The following is an 18166-nucleotide window of genomic DNA, read 5'->3' as shown; positions in this document are numbered from 1 at the left end:
AAAAATTAAAAAACCACGCACGCTCGCCGGCCGCCGGCCGCCACCCACGCGCCGCCCCGATGCCGCTCCGCCCCAGCCTCCGCTCCAACCTCCACCCCGGCCCCAACCTTCGTGCCGCTCTGCCGCTTCTAGCCCGCACCGCCGCTCTGAGCCCCACCCCACTCCGAGCTCCGCCCCGTCGTCGCTCCGAGCTCCGCCCCGTCGCCACTCCCTCTGCGCCCTCCGCGCCCTCAATCTGCTCCGCCCACCGGCTCCGCTCCACCCGTGACCGCCACCGCCGCCCGATCCGCTCTGCCCACGTGCCACTGCCCGCCCTCGCCCCACTGCCGTCTGCTCCTCACTGTTAGTGAGGGGCTAGCAGAGGGTTAAGGGGAGGGGAGCAGAGAGGGAGGGGGTGGCCACCCGCGCCGTCAGAGGGAGGAGGAGGAGGAAGGAGATGAACAGCTAGCTGCTAAGGACTTAGCGCGTGGAAGAGAAAGGACACTGGCGGCACGAGCACCTTCCAACCGGGATAAAAAGGGGCTTTTCTCCTGGTTGGAATTCCCAATCGGGACAAAAGGGGGCAGCGTTGGTGGGATATTTTGGAGCTGTTACAACCGGAACTAAAGGGGGGCTTTAGTACCGGTTGGTATTTACAACTGGAACTAAATCTCTCCCCTTGCGCTAGCTTTCGGGGGCACATTTTTGACCCAGGACTAAAGCTACTTTTGTCACGGGCCAAATATTAACCTGCACAAAAGGGGTGGATGGAAGGTGAGTTCTCTGCTAGTGGTGCCACGTAAGCTAATCCATGCCACTTGCTTGCACCAGCTTGACGGGCTAGTGTGGACTGTGCGGTTCGTGGATAGGGGAACAAGGGGCTCACCGGCAAGCTGGTGTAGGCTTCGAATGCGAACCCGGCGAGCACGACGGCGAGGTTGAGGTCAAACGGCAGCCAGCGCAGGCCGTCCTCCTCCGCTACCAACCCCTCCCCAATGTTGCCGGAATCGGGCTACAAGGCGGACAACTGGCCTCCGATGCACCTAGCCCTCAGGGCCACCCATCTTCTCCGCCTCCCCCTCCTAGCACTCCAGCACCGCCAAACCACCACCCTGCAGCCCGCTAGCGAGCGCGCGGGGAGGAAGGAGGCCATCGAGCATGCCAGCGTGATGTGGCACGCGCTTGCAGGAGCGCTGGTTGATGCCATTAGGGGGTCGGCGATTGCCATCATTTTGCCTAGGTTCACTTCGCCGTCGGCCATCGCTTCCAGTCGTGCGAAAGGAAGAAGCGAGGAGGCGCTTCTAGTGGAGCGCTAGTCTGTTTGAGTGGTGGGGGGAGATGGAAGGCACGCCACGTTTGCGATGAAATGCTCAGTGCTCGGTGTCTGCTAGTTGACCACATTTGAAGCATTTGTTCAGCAACAAGGCGAATACTAAGTTGATGCGATGGCACAAAGAAGAATGTAAGTAAGATGAGATGTTGAGACACTCCACGGATGGGGCCCAGTGGAGTTCAATTGATAGAGCATTCCCGGACTTTGAAAATGATGCTAGGAACATAATGTTTGGTCTAAGTACTGATGGATTCAATACATTCGGTGAGTTGAGTAGTGGTCATAGTACTTGGTCTATGACCCTATGTATGTTCAACCTTCCTCCTTGGCGGTGCATGAAGTGGAAGTTCATTATGATGCCGGTGCATATCCAAGGTCCAAAACAACCCAGCAAGGATATTGATGTGTACCTAGGACTGTTGATTGATGAACTGTTATTGCTCTGGAAGGAAGAAGGTGTATGTGTGTGGGATGAGGATAAACAAGAGACCTTCGACCTATGAGCACTATTGTTTGTAACCATCAATGATTGGCCTGCGCTCAGTAACCTTTTAGGATAGACAAACAAGAGATATCCGGTCTGCACCCACTGCTTAGACGACACAAACATCATGTACTTGAAACACTATAGGAATGTCATGTATATAGGCCATCACCGATTCCTTCCTGCTAACCATCCATTAAGAAAGAGAGGGCTGCATTTCAAAGGGGCGCTAGAGCATCGTAGAAAACCTGCACACCGTAATGGAAAAGCGTGTATTGGATATGATAACGGATGTGCACCCATGTGGAGGAAGAAGTCTATATTTTGGGAGCTACCTTATTGGGAGATCCTAGAGGTCCGCAATGCAATAGACGTGATGCAACTGATGAAAAATCTTTGCGTGAATGTGCTAGGTTTTATGGGTTGTTATGGGAACTCAAAAGATACATTGGAAGTATAATAGGACTTGAAACGTATGAAGCAACGAAATGACCTACATTCGAAAAAGAGAGATAATGGACATCACTACTTATGTCCTGCCAGTTACACTCTCAGCAAGGAAGAGAAGATAACATGTTTGAATGCATGAATAGCATCAAGGTTCCGTATGGGTACTCCTCGAATATAAATAGAATAATAAATATGAAAGGAAAGAAATTCATGAATCTAAAGGCTCATGACTACCACATGTTGATGACTTAGTTGCTTCCGGTTGCATTGAGGGGTATTCTACCAGAGAATGTACGATTGGCGCTCGTAAAGCTATGCGCGTTTGCAATTTCGCAGAAGGAAATTGATCCAACCAAGCTAGTAAAGGTACAGAATGATATAGTGCAATGTCTTGTCAGTTTTAAGTTGGTATTTCCACCATCCTTCTTCAATATTATGACTCACCTGCTGGTTCACCTAGTCAAAAAGATTACTATTCTCGGTCCAATATTCCTGCACAACATGTGGCCTTTCGAGAGGCTCATGTCAGTCTAAAAAACTATGTTCATAATCGTGTGTGTCCAAAAGGAAGCATCGCCAAGGGATATGGAACAGAGGTTATTGAGTTTTGCGTTGATTTTATTGAATTAATTAAGTCGATTGGGGTTCCAACAACACGCCACGAGGGGAGGCTACTGGGAATGGGCACCCTTGGAAGGAAATCATGTTTGAGCAATGGCTGTAATTTGTTCCACAAAGCTTACTTAATAGTTCTGCAACAATCATCCTTTGTGGATCCGTATATCGAGGAACACAAGCAGATTCTAATTTCCCAATACCTGACGAAAATTGATGCCTGGATTATACGTTATCACATGGATACTTTTCCCTCTTGGTTGCATCAACAACTTATGGCTAACTCCGCGATTCAAAGAACAACTCGCTTGGTTAGCCAGGGGACCTTCTAGCACAATTGTAAAATTCCAAGGTTACGAGATAAATGGTTATAAATTTTACATGAGAGCTCAAGACAAAAAAGCACCAATCAAAATAGTGGTATCCGTATAGATACCATAGATAGAAATGGGAGCAAGAACTCTTATTATAGTTTCATAGAGGAGATTTGGGAACTCGAATACGGACTGCTGAACATCCCTCTGTTTTGTTGCTAATGGGTAAAGCTAACTGGAGGTGGCGTAATGAAAGATTAGTATGGGATGACAATAGTGGACCTGATCAAGATTGAATACAATGATGAACCATTCATCCTTGCCAATGATGTGCATCAGGTTTTCTATGTGAAGGTCATGTCTAGCAAACCCAAGAAAAATTTAGAAGAACCAGGGGAGCTAAAACGCCACATAATTCTTCCAGGTAAAAGAAAAATTATGGAAGTCAAGGACAAAACAGACCAATCAGATGATTATTATCAGTTTGATGGCATGCCTCCATTCGTTGTCGAAGTTGACCCAAGCATCATGCTAGCCAAAGAAGAGGGCTCTGTACTTACACCGCGATCATTGACCAATGAACTTTTGTTAAGAAGAAGTTTTTTAATGTTACATTGTAATTAGTGCACTAAATGTGATGCGCCTTTATGTAATGCTCAATGGCCATCAAAACCTTTCAATTACATTGTCATGCTCTATGGTACTTGATCAATAAAAACAATGTTGGTACGAAACCACGTGCATCAATTGCATTTTTGGGTGTTGAAATTATTTAATCGAGGAGTTTTTCGTTCAATTGGTGCATTTGAATAATTATTTTGGGAACTTAACAAATTAGTATGGAATTAATGAATGATTCAATCTTATTTGAAAAATACTTGCTAATTTAATATATTTTTGCATCTTCATAATATGTAAAGGTTTTTTTCTTCAACATCACTGGTACAAAACAACTGAAAACTTGTGTAAATTACAACTAGAAAAGAAGCACGAAACAAAAATGGGGGCCTTTAGTTCTGGTTGATAATACCGTATTCAATTGCATTTTTGCACGTTGAAATTATTTAACTGAAGAGTTTGTTTATCAATTGATGCATTAAAATAATTCTTTTAGGAACTTAACAAACTAGTATGGAATTAATGAATGATTCAATCTTGTTTGAAAAATACATGCTAATTTAATATATTTTTGCATATTCAAAATATGTAAATGTTTTTTTCCTTTAACAACACCAGTGCGAAATAACTTAAAACATGTATAAATTAAAACTAAAAAAAGCAATGGGAAACAAAAATGAGGGGGTCTTTAGTCCCGGTTGGTAATTTTCATCTCCTGCGCGTGCCCCCCCTTTAGTCCCAGGTCCAAAGCCCACCCGAGACTAAAGGGTCATTTTCCATCTCCCGAGCATTCCGCGCCCCCACCTTTAGTCCTAGATCCACCCAGGACTTAAGGCTCCCCTTTAGTCTCGGGTGGTAATACCGCCCGGTACTAAAGGCCCTTTAGTCCTGGGTTGTATTTGGAGGGGGGGTGTTAAAAGTTCCACCTCCTCCCCTCCCCTCCTCAGTCCTCACACTCAGCCCGATCCCGCTGGCCCGTTCGTCCCATCATCGCAAAACCATCACTACACTGGCCCGCTGCCTCGTCCCCGCTGCCTCATCCTCGTCACCACCGTCCTGGCCTCGTTCGCCCCACTGTCATCCCCACCCCGTCGGTCTGCACCGCTCCCGTTCTGGTCCCGCCTCATCCACGCCGCTGTCGTCCCGACCCTGCCTTGTTTGCGCCTCCTCGGTCCGCACCGCCCATCATCCTCCAGCCTCCATCCGGTGCCACCGCTGTCCTAGCCTCACCTTGTCGGTGCCGCCACCTCGTCCGCGTCGCCACGGCCCGTCGGTGCTGCCTTCGTTCGCGCTGCCCTGGTTCCGCCACCTCGTCCCGACCACCACACCGCCTCATCCTCGCCACCTCCGCGCCACCCCGGCCCCACCAAAGACAACATCTCTAGAGATGTAGATATGGCCAGTAGAGATGTCGAGACACTTAAACCCCTTATGCATAGCACTATAGCCTAGGAAGGCACACTGAGTAGAGTGAAAAGCAAGCTTGCGAGAGTTATATGGATGCAAATTGGGCCAACAGGCACAACCATACACTCGAAGGGATGTATAATCAGGAGTCTCATGAAGAAGATGAGTGACGGGAACATCATAGTTAATGACTTTGCGGGGAAGAAGATTAATGAGGCAGGTTGAGGTTAGAAAAGCATGATCCCAATACTTTAAGGGCATAGATGCATTACCAAGAAGAGCAAGGCCTACCTCGACCATGTGCTGATGTTTTCATTCGGCCACGCCATTTTGCTGGTGAGCGTGGGGACAAGACACACGATGTGTGATGCCTATGCGCTGGAAAAAGGAATTGAGCTTCTCATATTCGACTCCCCAATCTGACTGCATGGATTTAATTTTTCGACTGAATTTTCTCTCTACGAGTTGTTGGAAATTTTGGAAAACTTGAAAGACATTAGATTTTTTTAGTAGATAGATCCAAGTATATTTGCTGAAATCATCGATGAAGCTAACATAATAGCTATGGCGCCGAACAGAAGCAGGAGCAGGTCCCTAGACGTTAGAGAAAATCAGATCAAGAGGAAATTTAGATGTACTATTTGATATAGGATAGAAGAGCTGACGACTCTTGACCATCTGACAAGAATTACAAATAGTCTCTGAAGTTTTATCACTAGTAAAAGGAAGTTTATTCAAACTAATGATTTTCTCTATATAGGAAAAGCTAGATGACCAAGCCTACTATACCAACGTGTAGATGAAGGTGTAATGACCGAAAAAACTTGTTTCCTCGGATCTTCTTGAGCTATGTGTGATCCTAAGGGATAGAGGCCTCCTCGGGATCTACCTTGTTGGATGATTTTCTTCGTTTCCTGATCCTTTATACAAAAGAAATTTGGATGAAATTCTAAGAAGGCATCATTATCTCGAGCTAATTTGTGAACATATACTAGATTCTTGCTAGCACTAGGAACATGAAGAATATTTTTTAGAATAATATTTTTGCTAGGGGTATATAAAGTTGTATGACCAATGTTGCTAATTTTCATACCTGCTCCATTAGCCGTATGCACTTGGTCATGCCCATTGTACTTGTCATGGACGGTCATCTTCTCAAGCTCACTGGTAACATGATCTCACGCCTCGCTGCCGACATACCAGTTTGTGTCATAGCCATAGCCAGTAGTAGCCGCCCTTGTAGACTTCTGATTTTGTTGATCCTCATTGTCGTCGTGTCTATACCAGCAGCGATATGCTTCATGTCCTGTTTTCTTGCAGATCTGACATACCACCTTGACGTCGCGTCCTCCTTGCTTCAATGAGTTACTTGGGCTGGAGCTATTGTTATTGTTGCCACAGTATCATCCACCACGACCACCATTGCTACGACCATGACCATGGTTGTTATTACCTTGGCCATGGCCATAGTTGTTATTACCTTGGCCACGACCACCATAGCTGTTGCCATAGCCACGCCCTCTACTAGCCATATTGGTTGACGACTGAAACTGGTCACCCTCTTGATACATCTCCATGCATTGATCATATGTAAGCAATTGGGAGTACAAATCACTCAAAGAAAGATCAGCCCGACCAAGCATAGAAGACACAAAGGGATTATAATCAAAATCGAGGCCATTCAAGATAAAGTGAATCATCTCATCATCATCTATGAACTTCCCAACTGTGGCCAATTCATCTTTAAAGGAGCACATCTTGGTAAAATAAGCTGAGGACGACATATTACCCTTCTTCTTCGTAGATAGTAGAATGCGCAGATTTGCGATCCGCGCCTTGGAGTGCACCGAGAACATCCTTTTAAGGACCTCCCTTGCCTGTGCTGCTATAGTTGTCGTTGCCATCGGTGCTAGCGCATCCTTGGTGAGAGAATTCAGCAGGTAGCTCAACACCTACTGATCTTTTGCAACCCAGGAGTCGTACTCGACATTGTGGACGATCACCTTCTTGCCGTCTGCCTTGGCCACCTCCAGAGTCTTGGGCGGCACAGGGATAGATCCATCTAGGATCCCCATGAGTTGAGCTCCTCGTATAGAAGGAAGGAATTGAGCCTTCCATAGGAGATAGTTGTCTCGAGTCAATTTCTCGGAGACAACCCCTAGTGGCGCCGGCGTGGAAACTGATGATGACGCCATGTAAGAAAAGAGGAAACGTGGTTGCCTATCTTGGCTCACCACGGTTGCATCTTTATATATGGTGAAAAACAACCAAGAGATATACATGACTACAGTTGTGATCTCCTAGGACTCGTTTGCTTTATAACTTGATTTACAAGATAACCTATCTCTAAGCAATCCGAGTTTATTTCTAAGATCACAATGTGGCAGGCGCACAACATTATGGCGCATAGTTGGTTACAAACACAATTCTAACACTTCCACCCCTAGAACGTACCCAGATCGGTTCACCACATCGCTAGCTTCATCCCAAGCCAAGTTCTGTCGCAAATGGTTGCCGGAAGCTCGAGTTCGAGAGAATCCCGGCGAGCTGCCCTTGTTACGCTGCCGCCTTCCGCCGCCGCAGTCACCGCCAGCCGCCAGATTGCGCATCAACAGCCCGGATCAAGTCTGACACTGGGTCAAACTGGAAGCGTACCTATCAACACCTCTTTAGCTTAAAAGCCCTTGCCTTTCTAAATTTTTCCACTCGCCGCTTGGCTAAGTATTTCAATTCAAGTCCTTTTCTTTCTATCTTAGCCCCTATCCTTTGCAGTTTTTGCACCTTCCATCCTGTTTAGGTTTTTTACATGGTAGACCTTCTGTTTATAAGCTTAATTATGTTTATACCCTTGGTTTTTTGCAATAAAGCCCCTGGAAGTTTCAAAATCTTTCCAGCAAATCCCTAGAGCTTAGTTTGGCTATATCTTTTTCGTTTTAGCTCCGTTTTAAGCGATTCTTGCGCCTATGAGTTTGTGTTAATGCATAGAATAGTTTTATGATATTGTTTTGCTCCGTTGCTACTGTTTGGTGTATTTCTTATTTCAGTTCTTTATTTGCTTGTGTGTACTTGATTGATGCGCTTAGAAGGATCTCAGTTCAAGGGATTCGAAGACCAAGCCTTTGAAGACTTTGAGCGGCAAGAGCTAGTTCAGGAAGGCAAGTCGTATTCTTTATCACAATTTTGACCCTACACAACCTTTATTTTTATGTCCATTTATATGCTATGCACTTTTATGATTAAACATGATGGGTCCTATCTAAGGAGTGCCTAGTCTTAATCTTTATGCCTTGTTTACCTGGGTTTACTTTATGTTGGGTAGCGCTTGCTTAGTTGCTCAACTTGGATATGATGGTATTAATGAACCAATGATTAAACTTATTTTATTTATGCTATATCTTTTATTAATACAAGATCATCATGCAACCACAGGGCTATATGACTCTGGCTTGGCTAATTAATTAGAAATCTCAATATGTAGTAATCTTACTGAAAGGGCAAGAGGGGCGGTGACAGATGAGGTATAACCTGGCCCTCAGGCTGATCTGCTCTATGGTAGCTTCGCAGTCCTGACAGAGGTTTATGCTTTGCTATTGATCCGGAAACCAGAGGTTTATGCTTTGCTATTGATCCGAAACCATAGCGGATTGCTACTTATTAGGGAATCTTTGTAAAGGCCTCGTAGTGAATTTCATGTCACTCACCTCTTAAGTGTTTAAGGGAGTAATTAACTCGGGTGTTTTGGGAAACACGACTTGTGGATAAAGATGTACAACCTCTGCAGAGTGTCTAAAACTGATCGATTAGCCGTGCTCACATGATTGATCTATCGAAAGTTGAATTAAATTGCTAGTATTTATTTATGTTCATGCTTAATGTGGGTGGTATAAAATTATACTTAGTAATTGCTAATAAAATTTGACCAACCAATTAAAATGCTGAAATAATGTTAAACCATAGACCAGCCTTGTATAGCCTTACACTAAACATTCTCCATGCTTGCTGAGTACCAACCATAAGTGTACTCACCCTTGCTAAAACTGCTGCTCAAGCCAAGATTACTTTGAGAAGATTCCCGGAGATTTTGAAGAAATCTAGGTGTACGTATGCCACTAGTCAACTGCCTGTGGAGTCGTCGTCACTTTTGGAGTTACGCTGTTAGAATAATGACTCGTTTTGCTATTCGATTTGAAGACTTTCGACCATGTAATAAATTTAATACTCTCTTTACACTTTGGCACCGTTTACGGTATTTACTGAAGTTGTTGCATGTGTGAAATTTTACCCTGGCATACATGTAATTTATTTGCCTTTAAAAACGGGTGTGATAGAAGTGGTACCAGAGCTGTGTTGACTGTTGGACGGTAGCCTGGTTAGAAAATGTTTGAATTTAAGAAGTATAATGCTTTATTAGCCATTCTTACTTCATGCTTGCTTTGAAGTTCAGCTGCTAATGGCTAATGCTCTTTTTGAGATGTAGCTTGTAGGTAAAGTTTAGCTGAGCTTTATACGATATAAAAAGTTTAGTTGATGGGTCCAAACAGAGTCTAATGGGATTGTGGGAAGCAGAACGCGTTACTCGTTGGAATAACTTCTCATTAGCTTCTTCGAGGCTTCAAGTCAAGGTTAACTGCCGAGACCCGGTTGGGTCATTGCAGCTACGGTCAGTCAACGATGCCGGTCCAGGAACGAAAGGCAGAGCTCATCAGCTGTGTTGTGGTGCGGAAAACGCCACGGGACGTGAACCACACGGTCATTGTACCGTCTTATACCGCTCTGCGTGCCTTTGGTGTTCAAGAGCAACCAATGGCCGAGTGACGCGGACAGACGCCTATCTCCATTCTATTTCTTCCATTCGCTGTCCATAAAACTACACCTTCCTGAGTTCCCAGGCTACGGCGGCCGGCCACACGGACAAGGGACGAGGACACGGACAAGGTCGTGGGTGCTTCCACAGCAGAAGTCTCTTGGTTCTGCGAATATAACAAGGTATTCTCTCTAATATTCCCTGCACTCCGCCTACTTGCAAGTTGTGATCTCTGATAACAATGTCCTATGTCACAACGCATTGGATGCGGCCCAAAATCCGGTTTATTAACACCAGTTCTGGACTTTTGGGATTAATCGACAGCTTTCGAGCAATTTGTTGATCTGCCTAGCTTTTGAACATTAGCATTCAAGTACAACTTGGTCCGTATGATTTTGAACATAGGCAAATACCAAACATTTAAGGTCCACGAAAGTATGGGCAAGGTCCCTTTCTCTCTTTACCTTTTCTAATTTCGAGACTATATTTATTTTGCCTGATTCTCATGACCATGAAAGAGATTTGTCTGGTTCTGTTTGAGAAACCAAAGCAGTTACAAGCATGAACTGTATAACTTCTCAAAAGATAAGAGTGCGCTGCTTCAAAAATATCATTGAGATAACAGAGTAACAACCACATGAAAATCCTAATATGCGGTGGAGCCACAACAAATGCTATCCGAACAAGCCTATGATCTGAAACTTCTATAGAAACTTCACAAAGTAATCCAAAACTACACTACAACAAAAAATGCCGTGCATCTGTAGTTTCCTAATAATCTTCTTATCGACAGGATCTTTGTTTTCATTGAGGCGATACAAAATGATGCCATGTTTATTTTTCTTTGAGTAAAATGCACTAGAGGTCCATCAACTTGTAAGCGAGTGTCACTTAGGTCCACAAACTCTAAAAGTGTATTTCTGGGTCCATAAACTTTTCAAATCGTTCACCGTAGGTCCACAGCCCTCCACTAGCGCTGACATGGCGGGTGACTGAGCATCTACTCTCTAGCTTCCTCTCTCTCTCCGTTTAAAGCATTTCATCAAGCACATCGTGTTTTTATCGAAAAAGCTACCTGAATTTGGAAGGAGTCTAGCAAACTGCAATAACTTGTACAAAAATTGTGTTTCTATGCTTCCTTGGAGCTCTATGTTTCTAATAAGCCTCCTGATAAGCTCCATGTTTCCTGCCGAGCACAAAGATTTGACAACATCTTGTTAGAATATGCTGTCTTCAAATAAATAACAATAAACTCTTCTTACTACCTTGCCATTTTCTCTGTTGATTGACCTTCATTTTCTCTCTCACACAATTAATGAGTAGCTGGAAATATTGTGACCTAAATAATTATATATATATATATATATATATCTTTACTCATTCAAGATTGTGACGTTAATAATATGTTTCCTCTTTCAGATTTGTGGATTCTTTCTTTGTTTGATACGCCATGGCAGAGATTGTAGGTTCTGCTGTCATTGGGGAAACCGTGAATACAATCATATCGAGTCTTGGCAGAAAGGTTGAAGAGAAGGCTGATCTAAGTGAAAACATTGAAAGGCTAGAGATAGCACAGACCAAAATGGAAGCTGCCCTCGACATGTCCAATAAATGGCAAATTTCCAACATGCCACTACTACGGTGGCAGAGAAAGCTGAAGCGTGCTGCTCAAGAGTGTGATGACACACTGCGCCAGTGCAAGCAACGTGCCATTGAAGAGGAAGATATCAGACAGCACATAAGCAAGTTCTCATTTCCCAAACGGTTTGCTCATGCTACCAAGTCGCTAGTCTCATCTTTCATGCCCTTCAGCAAAGATGAGTCCACAAATAGCTATGAAAATGTCCGAAGATTCGAGAGGTTTGCGGATGGCGCAAGAGAATTCATAAAGTTCGTCGAGCTTGGTGGAACCCCACGACAGTACATGTTCTTTGATCCTCTTATTGGCCAACTTCTTACAGGGAAGTCTCTGAGATATCAAGTGTTGCAAGGTAGCAGGTTGTTCTATTTTGGCGTACGGCCCATGAACTTTGCAGAGCGTGGAGTAGAGGCAATGATAGGTTTCGTTGACATAGACTTCAAGGATCCTTTAAACAGTTTAAGCCTCAGCTTCATGCTACGCCTTTCTGAAAGTACCGATATATTTGGTGTCATGATCAAGTGCATGGAGTCAGTTACTCCTCATTTCAAGTTGGCAGCTGAACATGTCAAGAGAGAGCTCATTCAGCTGCCCACACAGGATTTTTCCTTTCTTCCACATAAACCTTATGTCCAGAGTGAGTACTGGGTCAATGTTCATAACACTATGACCCAGTGGTGTCGTCCAAACCCTCTCTGCTGCTATGAGCATAATTTGACACCATGTTCTAGCACAAGTGATACAATTGGGCCATCATCATTACCATCACCGTTGTTGTCTGATATGTTTCCAGAGGAGGTTATAGTAGTGCTTTTGCAGTGCCATATGTTGCTACCTGACCAGCACAAAGACAGGCAGAATTCAGCAACAACATCTAAGGATTTTGGGGGAGGAAGTTCTCTGAATCCAGATATGGATCCTCTAAAGCTGGGAATTCTGTTCATACCCCATGAGTCACCGGAGGATATAGATCCTGCAGTAGAGAGCTATGCTCTAGAGGTCATTGACGAAAAGGAGCATGATACATTACACACGAACGCATGCCTTCAGGACGTAGATGAGAAATTACTCCCAAAGGCGATAGATTATCTTCATCATAATGCTGGATCCAAGATGTATCAAATGTGCTTGAAGACCAGACATGGAACTGCACACCTTTGTGTGGAGAAGATGAGCACCCAAATGCAAAGTGCTCGTCAGACTAAAGCCAGAAGACAAGCTAAAAACATAAGCGTACAAATCCAGGACAAAAGGTCAGAGCAATGGAAGCAGGTCGCGCGAGACCTGCTAAAGCTATGGGTTGTGCGTTCATCTGACAAGCTGGAAGGTTCGATCAGGTCTTGGACAGCAATAAATAACTTGCCTTAGATATTGCCCTGGTAAAAGGAACATTACGTATATATTATATTGCTACCTGTTGACACCGGTTTTTGATCAAAGTCAACCGTTATGGATAAGGTTGTGATAGTCGATGAAGGAGAGAGAAAAACTTTGCTGATGAAACCACGTTGACCAAGACTAACCGCAGTTGACCAGAGTTCAGAAGCCGATAGAAGACTAGGTGAGCTCAATCCGAGGCGAAATCAACTCCACCAAATAAGGGAAAGTATGGAGACTTATCTTAGCTAGTTTTTAGAAATAGATGTAATAGTCATATCGTAAACAACTAGAATTTTAGTCTGCTCTAGGGTATAAATATAAGCCAATGAGCCTTATAATCAATAATCATCAATCAATCTTTCGGCTTCACGCCGCCAAAACCTTAGGAGTAGGAGTAGAGTAGTTTCGACGAGTTCCTTCCTGCGTGCATGGCTGCATCGGATTTGATATCAAGCAAGCTTGTAAGTACCATCACCTGGCCATTACGGCCTGTATCAGAACTTTCTAAGTCAAGTCTTATATTCTGATATTCAGTTGTGTGGCTAGTTATCAAGTTATCTTAGATTGCAAGTAGAACTTACTAGGCTTTGTCCAATATTCTGCTTGTCTTCGACGGTTTCCCACAGTTATCAAGTTGTTTGGTTTTATTAAGTTGCACCGTATCGATCTCTTAGTTCTATTAAGCGCTCACAGTTATCGAATGGCTTCGATCTGGTTATGTTGTCTTCATCGACACTATTGTCCTGTTTAAGCGTTCACAGTTATCAGATCGTATCAGCTGATAGTTCTTGCATATTTTTATTGCTTTATATATACTAAGTCTAATAGATCTTTACTCCTACCCCTCGTATTACTAACCATCAGGCCCGTGATGTTAGCACGCTACTGTTGATAGCCGATGCTTTGGTCAGGTGTTATCGGTTTCTCTTAGAAGCATTATGACATCATTGAGCCGATAGGGGTGTGTGCGAGGTCTTGCTACCACAAGCTTGTCTGGTTAAGTTAATGGGCCGAAGTTAATGCTCACTCACCGTGTTACCTTGTCTAGGTTCAATTACATGGCCATGATATTGATTAGGTTTTCTTAGCTTAATTAGCTTGTAAGTGGTAGGCTGAGGTCATCCGTGTTGTTCAACACTGAAGCCTGAGGTCCAGATTTTGCGTCAACACCACCATAAGCTAAGATTTAATTTCTTGGATAGTGAGATACTTGTATGATCATGTATGATTGTAGTATACGTATGCAACTGAATGTAGAATCAAAAAGAATAAATTCAAGATGAACTCAGACAATATGATGACTATGATCAAGATAGATGGTTGCCACCTTTGGGGTGTGAAGAACTGAATCCATGGCTAGCAAATATCAAGAATCTCCCTGTAACAGGTACGGCCAAAATTTGGTTCCTGTTGGATTGATCTTCGGCTTCGTCAAGATGACCAAGTCTTTAGAGGCTTAACAGCCCAATCATGCCTATCTTTAAGGGGGTCTAAAAGATCCTTGACCATGCCCATGATCGGTTGGGCTTCTAACTAACCCAATGGCTCAGTCCCCTGTTTCACCGCACTATAAAAGGGGTCTCCCCATCGGGGAGTTGAGCTCATCCATGGATCCACCCCCACAACGTCCCGATCACGTAGGCACTGCGGAAATAGGAAAACCGAGTACGTCCTATTGTTGCAGCCATGGCCATTGCCATCGTCGGTGATCCACATCGGTAAAAGAAGAGAGACAAGAGGCCGGCATCATCCACATCACGGGCGCATGATTCTACTGTTGGAGGTATGCCCTAGAGGCAATCATAGAGATGATGATATTCCATTTGTATCCATGATTTGTATTGTGTTCCTTGAATATCCATTAAAGGCTACTTAAATTGATTTGCAATTATGTGAATTGTGTGTGAAACTCTTTACTTGTATGGTTATTCTAAAGTTGTCCCTAGTCGGAGTTCATGTGAGGACACACATGAATATTAGACTAGCACATGTATTAGTTGATGACTATGTTTCACAAGTCATGGACATAGAGATGTTGAACTAATAATGTGGGCACATGTGGAGACATGTGCTAGGACTGACCCAACACGAGAAGTAGTTCTCTCTTTAAACAACATATACGCTTTGTCCTTAGACCTGAGATTGTCGCATGTATTCAAGATGTGAATCGACTTACTTAGGGGCTATCAAACGCTACGCCGTAACAGGGTAGTTATAAAGGTAGCTTTCGGGTTTGTCAAGAAGCATGCTGTGAGACATGGTCAATCAAGATGGGATTTGCCCCTCTCTGATTGAGAGTGATATCTCTGGCCCCCTCGAGTGATCGGATCCGAAAATGCATGGCCATGCTACGTACGGTTAAGAGTTAACCTACAAAGGGATTCCGAATCACAGGATCGAGAAAGAGCGGTCGGCTTGAAGCTAGACCAAATATCATGAGGCAAAGGGAATAGCATGTATATTATGTTGTGATGGTTCGTCTGATATGATCTTCGTGTGCGTATAGGAGTTGGCACGTCTTGCTAGAGGCCGCTACCGACTATTGGGCCGAGTAGGAGTACTCGGGCCATGTCTATACGTATCCGAACCCATAGGGTCACACACTTAAGGGGCTAGAAGCCCAATTCGGATGTGATCCGAGTTGGATTAGGTTTAGAAGTACTAATGGGCCTCGGACCTAGAGGCCCATTAGGAACCTCTATAAATAGAGGGGTGGGGGCGCCCTAGGGTTTACACCTTTTGGCGAAACACATCTGCCGCGCCTCCCACGCCCTTGCCTGTTGCAACTCACGGATCTAGCAGTCCGGCTTGCGACGCTTCCTCCCTGCACGTGTGGATACCTTGGAGGTGTTGCGCCTGCAGCACTTGGACGAGCCACCGACGAGCCACGACGAGCCGACGACGAGCCGCGGCACGAGGGCGATCTTGCTGCACGTGGACGAGCTACTGAGGAGCTGCTGGACGTCAACGTGATCGACTACGTACGACTACGCTGATCGACTTCGCTGCATCGACGCGAATCTACATCTTCCGCACCAGTAGTGCGTCGAGTGGTAATCCCGTGATCCTTATACGGCAGTTTTTCTGGTTTACGCGGTAGAAAATTTTGATTTGCGCTAGTGTAGCCTACCTCGTATCCCTACATCTACAGCAAGCACCAGGACATCAACGGCCTTAAGGGGATATGCTAATCCTACTTGTAAGTGCAATTAGGTGCTTATAATTATAATTAGGTGTTCATGTGTTTAGGCTAATTGGATCCTACGGGATATAAATCTTACATTTGGTATCAAAGCCTCTAGCCTAATGCTTGAACCCTACTGACCTCGATTTTTTGCAATTATGCCTCGGTCCATTACGATCTAGCCTTAATTATACCTCTATTCATTTGAATTGGTTTGAATTAGAACCAATCACCCTAGGCTAATCTTGTTTATGTTCTAATTACGTCTCGGTCAGCAACAATCACTCATGATTAGTTTGAATTTCATGGTAATTATGTCGAATTATCCCATGATAGTGTAATTAAGATCTCAGTTTAATGGTCAGCAACCCTCCGTAATTTCAATTCCCTGTAATTAGCACCCAAATCATGGTTTTGTACGAAGTTAAAACGGAGTAAGGCTTGGGTTTTTCGGTTAAGAGAATCTAGGAGGGGAATTGAATCAATTAAGTCAAACAATAAGAAATCTCCAAATGCCCAAATCCCTACCTCACAAATCCTAACCCTAAGTGAGCTGTGGCGGCGGGGATTACCAGCTGTCCGCCGGCGCTGCCATGGCCTTCAAGGCCATCAGTGATTGGGTTGGCTCGCTCGTGGCTCAAGTTGACCCGCGGGCGCCGCCGCCACCCACCTCACCATGTTGTCGCCGTCGAGCTTATGCTTGGACCTTGTTGCCAAAAGGGTTCGGCTGCGGTGCTGTCAATCTAATGGGCGCTGGCCGCCACCATCTTGGGAGCTCCTCCCACGAACGCGTCATCCTCGAGCAGCTGTTGAGAGTGCCATCCACGAATCCCCTCGATGGAGCCATGTGCAGCCACAACTGCACGCAGGTGCCGACGAGAGAGCCCATGGCGGTGCTGCTCTATCATCATGAGCTCAGGTCATCGTCGGTTGTTGGCATTGTGGGCCATGGCTGTGCTTGAAAGGTGGAAGGGACAAGGAGGCACGTCCCCTCAACCACTCGAGCTCATCCACTCCGGGCTGACGTGGTCACCTCTTCTGTGCCCTCGGCAGCTATAAATAGCACGCCCCGCCCCTCCCTAGCGCTCATAGCATCAAGGTGGGCTGTAGCCTATCCCCTAGGGACCGCACCTGACACTCCTATTATCCCAGCCCCACAACACCTCGAGCGATCTTGCCCCGCTCTCCTCTTTCCCCTGGCACAAGCCGTGGGGCTAGCGGCGACCGGAATCGCCCCTTTAGCGCGATTCCGGCATGACCCGCGTAGCACCAATGGTGCCCACGGTGGCTCCGCCTGGCCGCTGTCTGGGACTGGTAAGCGTCGTCCTCCCCGTCTCTCTCTATTACCCATTTTCTCTCTTCTCATCAATCCAACAGGCAGGCCCGGCACCAACATCATCACCCCGCTCGTCAGCTCCCTTCACCTCGCTCTCTACCGGCCATACTTCTATGGGCCCACCAAGAGGTTTGGATAGTTCTACAATACGGGGTTGTATACCGAGACGTGTCAGATATGGAGACTACGGTGCAGGATGGTGTGGTCTACATGGAGGACAAGAACTAGTCGAGGATTAGGAAACTACTCGTAGCAATTAGAGTAGAACTCTCTAGTCGAATCCGACTGGTATTCTTGTAAACAACTAACTTGTAACCCTACCCCCGGTAATATAAGGCGAGGCAGGGACCCCTTCAAACAACTTCAATCAATACAATCCAACCAACACACAAGATGTAGGGTATTACGCGATATAAGCGGTCCGAACCTATCTAAATCGTGTGTTCGAGTTCACCTTCGACTTCCTGGTCTTCGGTGAGCCCCACGTATAAAACACTACCTCGGGTACCCCTTGGTAGGTTGCCGGGTCTTAACACCGACACTCTCCCATGCGCCTAGTCCAGTGGACCACAGGCACACCCCGCGTTGGTCCACCATTCCACCGGCACGGTCCACCAAATAGC

At 45.3% G+C, this 18166-nt stretch overlaps 1 protein-coding gene across 1 annotated transcript; it reads left to right on the top strand.

Moving 5' to 3' along the window:
- Nucleotides 1-10024: 10024 nt before the first annotated feature.
- LOC111258204 lies at nt 10025-13531 on the top strand. The gene is made up of 2 exons (XM_022829084.1): nt 10025-10186; nt 11424-13531. The coding sequence occupies exon 2, from the start codon at nt 11455-11457 to the stop codon at nt 13009-13011; it is 1557 nt and encodes a 518-aa protein (XP_022684819.1). The 5' UTR covers nt 10025-10186; nt 11424-11454; the 3' UTR covers nt 13012-13531.
- Nucleotides 13532-18166: the final 4635 nt, after the last annotated feature.

This window comes from Setaria italica, chromosome VIII, assembly GCF_000263155.2.
Source record: "Setaria italica strain Yugu1 chromosome VIII, Setaria_italica_v2.0, whole genome shotgun sequence".
NCBI lineage: Eukaryota > Viridiplantae > Streptophyta > Magnoliopsida > Poales > Poaceae > Setaria > Setaria italica.
The sequence above is the reverse complement of the archived record's forward strand: the minus strand, read 5'-3'. Positions and strand labels throughout refer to the sequence as shown.

Coding starts and splice junctions, on each gene's coding strand:
- LOC111258204 (XM_022829084.1), top strand. CDS start 11,455: ATGGCAGAGATTGTAGGTTCTGCTGTCATTGGGGAAACCGTGAATACA.